This window comes from Macrobrachium rosenbergii, chromosome 31 (assembly GCF_040412425.1).
Source record: "Macrobrachium rosenbergii isolate ZJJX-2024 chromosome 31, ASM4041242v1, whole genome shotgun sequence".
Classification (NCBI taxonomy): Eukaryota; Metazoa; Arthropoda; class Malacostraca; order Decapoda; family Palaemonidae; genus Macrobrachium; species Macrobrachium rosenbergii.
Window position 1 is genome coordinate 1380498 of NC_089771.1, and position 6759 is coordinate 1387256.

At 38.6% G+C, this 6759-nt stretch overlaps 1 protein-coding gene across 1 annotated transcript; it reads right to left on the reverse strand.

The window, feature by feature from the left end:
• Nucleotides 1–1537: 1537 nt before the first annotated feature.
• LOC136855198 (uncharacterized) lies at nucleotides 1538–6034 on the reverse strand. Its single transcript, XM_067132104.1, has 7 exons — nucleotides 5828–6034; nucleotides 4331–5039; nucleotides 4000–4229; nucleotides 3527–3721; nucleotides 3163–3396; nucleotides 2332–2466; nucleotides 1538–1978 (listed from the first exon to the last, which is right to left on the reverse strand). Exons 1-7 carry the CDS (start codon nucleotides 6032–6034, stop codon nucleotides 1538–1540), a joined length of 2151 nt encoding a protein of 716 aa, XP_066988205.1.
• Nucleotides 6035–6759: the final 725 nt, after the last annotated feature.

The window sequence follows — 6759 nt, forward strand, 5'->3', positions numbered from 1 at the left end:
ATATTACGTCCTATGCTGGAAATAAAAACGCCGCGTTAACTTTTTCCTTGAGAGAAATGAGGATATGGTAAAAATAACATTACGGTATCGCCTTTCAGAGATAAGGGCACGCGCTTAATTTGCAAGAGGATGAGAAACTTTGTGCTTAAAAATTTCTTGACAAATAGAGCATAACACTTTAGCGGGAAATGATTGTAGGCAAAAGTCCATGTAATCTCGTCAGTGACACCTTGACTTAGTAACGTGACGCAACCCTCTGCTGTGTTGTTGATGTGAACAGTTAACAGCTCATTTCCTGGGCACACCCCTAATTCTCATGGCTTGCACTGCTCAGCTAAATGTAACCTTTCTCTCAGGTTAACAGGGTCAGACCTCGTGGAATAATGCCGCCGACAATAAATATATTCTTAATTTATTCTATAACAATTCCTGAAGATATTGATTTACACATCTCGGCTTTTGGAGGTCCCTTTGATAACACTATCATATGTACAGTACATTCGAATACAGTACACATATAATTGTTAAGACGCCATTCAAGAGATAGATGGCATCTTAGTTTTACTGATACTTAAACGTTTTAAACGTTTTGAAATATATGGTATATATGTTTCATAAGAATCCTTGCATGGAAACAGACATATTGATATTACATTATTGGAATTATGTGATTGTAATTTTGCAGTATGATAACAAAGCAGGACAAACTCAACAAATGTTACGCGATTGTTGGCATATGCCGGTACATCTAAAATTTTCCGTATAGGCTTATTATATGCAACCTCATAGGATCCAAAGATGCAAAGCCCAAAGGTATTCAAGCCGCTCGAAGATTCCTTATATGACAAATAGAGTTTGTTTCGACTTCTTTCAAATTCCGTAGCGAAGATTTTATTCTGGAATGATATAATTAAGGCTTATTTAAATGTCATTCACGTTGCGTAGGGTACTTTGTTACGTGGCCAGAATTCTGATAAGGAGTAACTGTCATATATATATATATACATATATATATTACTTTTATAATATATATATATATATATAGGCTATATAATTTATTTATGTATTGTCACCTCTGCGATGGAATATCTCGGGTCTTAAGAGAATTCAACGTACCTTAACTTATCTTATTATTTTACCCACGAACCATTATTACTTAAATGGTGACAAAGGAAACACTGCTCACGTATTTATATATATATACAATTAATCAACAATTACATAAACGAGTGATCAAAACACCATTAATTAAATATTCCACACTTTAGTTACAGCTACGGTACTGAATAGCAAAAATAATATAACAATCACAACTGTCACTGTTTGTAGTGGGAAGTATACTCCTACTTCATCCTGATAGTCAAAATCCAAAGAAAGGTTTGAAAATACCAAAGCAAGGAGCACAGAGTGGAAGATTGATTGCGGTCAAGAGATGGCGCTGAGGCAAAAGAGACAAATACACATAGAGAAAAGGTACACCGTTGAAAATAAAAATTATACAATATATGTATGTACAAAGAGGGAGAGTGGCAATTCGTCATAGTCCCCCTGCTAAGATGGGCCCACTATAGTGGGACCAGATGGTTGTGGTGTTGAAGGCGGTGGAAGCCGCGACAGTGTCAGCGATGAGATTGTTGGTACCTCCGATCGACTGAAGTCGTAGATTGAAGGCCGACAATATATATGACCAACGAAGCAACTTGTTTCGGAGGCGAGAACGTTCGAGGAAGAGGAGTGGTCGATGGTCGGTATATATTACTACTCTGCGGTGTCCTTCCAAGTAGGGTTGGAAGTGTAGTAGCGAAGCGACGATGGCATAAAGTTCCTTCTCGACAGTGGCCCACCTGGTTTGGGCTCCTTTGAAGAAGCGGGAGTGGTAGGCGATGGGAAGGAGATGAAGTGGTGGTGGCGTTTCTGTGGTACTGACTGAGTAAGACTGTAGCAAAACAGCCCCATAACCTGTATTGCTGGCGTCAATCTGCATGAAAAATTCTTTATTAAAATCAGGAGCTCTTAAGAGGGGTTTAGAAACCAATATGCTCTTCAGTTGCTTAAAAATGTGACAGTGTTCTTCGGTCCAGTCAAACTTTACCTTAGGGAAGTAAGAGCATAGAGGGGAGCAGTAATAACAGCAAAGTTCTTAATGAATTTAGCATAGTAAGAAACCATTCCTAAAAAGATTTTAGTTGCTGTCTGGTGGCAGGAATAGGAATGTTCTTGATATTGTCTATATTAGCCCCTTTAGGTATAATTTCTCCACTACCAATGCAATGGCCTAGATAAATTACTTTAGCTTGACCAAAAGAACTTTTAGCAAGGTTGATTGTCAGCCTGACTTTTTTGCAGGCGTTGAAAGAGTTCTTCCAAGGTGCTAAGATGTTCCTCCCAGGTCTTGCTGGCAATCACAAGGTCGTCGAGATATGCAAACACATCTTTAAGACCTCTAGTTATCTCTGCCATCATGCGCTGGAACGTTGCAGGTGCATTACAGAGTCCAAAGGGCATTACTAAGTAGGAAAAGAGACCAAAAGGCGTTACGAATAAAGAGATTTTCTTAGCTTTATCAGTCAGTGGTACCTGATAATATCCTTTTAGTAAATCTATTTGGTTAAGAATTTGGCATTACCAATATTATCTAGAATGTCATTAACCCTAGGAAGTGGATAGGAATCTTTAACAGTCACTTTATTTAATTTCCTATAATCAGTGCAAAGCCTGAATTGCCTATTAGATTTGGGGACCAATATACATGGTGAAGCCCAAGGCGATGTACTGGGTTCTGCTAAATTATTGTCTTAATAAATACTGAACTTCCCTTTTCAATGTTTCTAGTTTAACTCCTGTGGCTCTATAGAAAGGTTGACGGATTGGAGTGGTATTTGGTTCAAGCAATATGTCATAGTGGACAGTAGAGCTACATTTAGGAATATCAGTGCTAATGTCTGGAAACTTTAGTAAGAGTCTTGTCAATGCCTGTTTTTGAGGTACATTTAGGTGAGAAAGATAAGCCTCTAAAGATTTTAAAATTTCACTATTAGAAAAATCCTTAAATGATAAAATATTGGTTTCATCACCATTAGTTTCCTCATCTATTGTCAGGTTAGGTACCTTTGTTGCCTCTGCATTAGCTTTGGTTATCACTAAAGCAATATTAGGACTCACCGTTTTGACTGGAGTGATATAGGGTTTAAGGAGGTTTACATGAACTAATTGAGTTGGTCGTTTTCTGTCTGGAGTGCTGATTATGTAGTTTACTTTGGAGGTCCTATGAACGATCTTGTAAGGTCCAGCATATTTTTCTCGTAAGGGAGCGCCAGGAATAGGATGATACACTAAAACTTGGTCGTCAGTTTTGAACTCTTTCATTTTTGCCTTATTGTATATGTGTTGCATCTTCTGCTGGGAAGAAACTAAATTAGTAGCAGCAATATCATAAATGTATGTAAATTTCTTTTTTAAATCTTTTAAATAACTGGTAAATATTCGTAGTTTCTTCTGGCTTCCTCTGCAAAATATTCTCCTTTACCGAACTTAATATAGTTCTTGGTTTTCGACCGAACATGAGTTCAAATGGGGATACCCCTGTGGAATCATGAGGTGTACATCTAAGTACATACATGAGAAGATCGAGGTCCTCATCCCAGTGCTGTGATGTTTCACTGATATACTTCCGTAACAAACTTTTTATAGTCTGGTGCATTCTCTCCAAGGCACCATTAGTCTGCGGGTGATAAGCAGAAGAGTAAACATTATGGATATTAAATTGATACATAGCTTGCTTGAAAAGATTGCTAGTAAAATTGGTACCTTGATCACACTGTAGTTTTCTCGGGAAGCCTAACAAGGTAAAGGTTTTCAACAATTGTCCAACTAAGGGTTTAGCACAGATATTTTTAATGGGAAAGGCTAAGGGATACCTAGTGGTAGGACAAAGGACAGTCAAAATGTATTCATTACCCTTGCGAGTCTTTGGCAAGGGCCCAACACAATCATAATTACCTTATCAAATGGTGACTTAGGTACTGGAATGCTTTGAAGTGGTGCTGGAGGTATTTTCTCATTAGGCTTACCAGTGATCTGACAGTGGTGACAGGAAGCAATGAACTCCTTTATGTCCTTTTTCATTTCTGGCCAATAAAAATCCTCAAACAACCTCTTGTAGGTTTTATTCACTCCAAGATGGGATTCCGTAGAATGAGCGAGGTCAAGCAAGGGTTTCCTTAAGGGCTCTGGAAAAACAACCTGAAAACAGTCATGCCACGAGTTAGATGTTGGAGCTTTGGGAGACTTGTAATGGCGAAACAAAATATTTTTCTCCACATAAAAGTACGGAGTTTAGGGTTGTCAGTAGGATCCACTACTTTATCCCAGAGTGCTAAACTTGAATCCTTCTGTTGGAGTACAGCAAACTGGTCCTTATTTATATTAACTAAATCCAGAGCCTCTGTTATTCTGTCATTCTTTACCTTGGGAGGAAAATTAGTGCTGGGCATTTTACTAGATCTAGTGATTACCTGGGAGATTTTATCTGGCTTTTTGGAGAGCTCATCTTTGATTACTACCTCAGGTGTTGTTACAATCAATTTAGGTTCAAGTACAGAGGATCCTGCAAGATCATTACCAATAATCTGAATAGGGTAACAAGGTAATGGTTTATGTAAGACAGCAACTTTTGCCTTACCTGTAAAATAAGGACAAGCAATATCCACCTCAGCCTCGGGTAGAAGAGTAGTTGTGGTTAGGTCACTTACTGCTATGTACTCTTTTGTGTATTTTAAGTTGTCTTGACTGGCAGCCGAAATTATTGTCTGGGATGAAGCAGAGTCTCTCAGAGCTGTGACAGATGAATCATTAAGTGAAGCCTCACACATGAATTCATTAAATGGTTCCAGATCCTGTGAAGGAACAAAAGCATGACATGTTACTGCACCTTTAGTTTTCTTGGACTTACCACCAGTGCTTACTTCTGACCTCTGACATTTTGGACTGGGACAATTTTCTATGGAGTGTCCATCTTTCTTACAATAAGCACAACTAACCTGATGAGATTTAGGCGATGAGACAGTCTTTGAAGAATCTTTACTATTCTTGTGAATTAGATAATAGTCGTCAGCTAAGCTAGCTGGTTTTAGTACTTAAGTTTCACTTAAAATGTACATAAGTGGCAATATTAGAGGAACTTTACGCAAAATTCCTCCAACAAAATCAGATTTTTAAGAGAGTCTAAATCATTAACACCAGCTCTCTCCAACCATTTGTTAAACTGTCTTACCTTTATGTTACAGAATTCTACAAACGTCTGAGGTTGAGTCTTGAAGAGTTTCTAAACGTTTGCCTGTAGCCTTCCGCAGTAATGGCATATGCATCTAAAACAGTCTTTTTAAGGACTTCATAGTCTTTAACCCCAATTAATTGCGATGCAACATATGCAGCCTACCTTTCAAGTGGTTGCGCACGAGTATTGTCCAGAAATTAGGCGGCCAATTTAATGACGTTGCTAGGTCTTCAAATGTTTGCAAGAAAACCTCTGGATCCTTATCGTTGAATTCGGGAACTAATCTGCTGGCTTTAGTCACATCGAATCCATGGGAAGTTTTCCTTCATCCTCTTTAGCCTTAAGCCTGATAAATTACGACTTATCCAGTTTTTCGAGTTCCAACTCATTAAGCCTTTTCTGATGTTCAAATTCTAATTGTCTTCTTTCTTGTTCCGCGAGTCTTCTTTCTTGTTCTCTCTTTTCCTCCACTTCAAGAACTTATAACTGAAGTTTCAGTTTTTCCACTTCAGGATCGACATTAGCAATGGAACCTGTAAGGGTTCTTAGTACTTCTACATCTTCATTGTCCTCTGTTATGACGTTTTTATTCACCAAGAACTGAAGGATGTCATTAATGATACGCGCTTTGACATAAGTTATATCTGTAGGGATTTGGCATTGACTCGCAACCGTGAGAAGTTCCCGCTTTTCAGCCAAACGCAAGGTTAACAATTCCTCTCTAGGATTAGCCAAGAATTTCTCTAGATTGAAAGGCATGATTGTTATTAAGGTAAGAAGGTTTAATATTTAAATCCAAACTTATCCTGAACGTGCTGATTAAGTTAAGGTACACCAAATACAGAATTACCGAATTTGTAGCACAAACCAATTACTTAATTAGGTCGTTAATAATCGGATACAATTATCGTGTACGAGTTTACGTCCGTTTTAACACAAAACGAAGTGTAGGCGAGACTGATAACCGCAACACGAGCGTTCAAAATGAAGTGATGGGCCAGGATGGCTTAAGTTTGTCTAATGATCATTAAGTGATTAGACCGATAACGAAAGCGCGATACCCATAAAGGATTTGAAGGGCGAGGATGGCTTTTACGTCGATATCCAAGAATAAAATGAGGTTGGACGGATAACGAAAGCACGATACCCAGAATTAACAGAAGGGATTTCGAAAAATCCGAAGGGACAAGTAGGCTAACGAATGACGCCCGAGGTAACACAAAACTAGCGTATTTCGGACTATTTGTAGCGAGAGTAACCTTTAATTGCGGCTCGTAATACGGGGCGGGCAAAAAGAAAAAGAAGGCTGCAGTACCCAGCGGACTAACGATTGTTGACAGCTATTCCTCCATATTACCGATGCCTGAGCGAGCGAGTGAGGAGTATACTTCCACTATAACAACAAAACGTTAACAATGAAGGATTGAGGATTAAGAGCAGTGTTACAAAATCTTACGGTTCGTATTTCACTGGTTCTGTGCGCG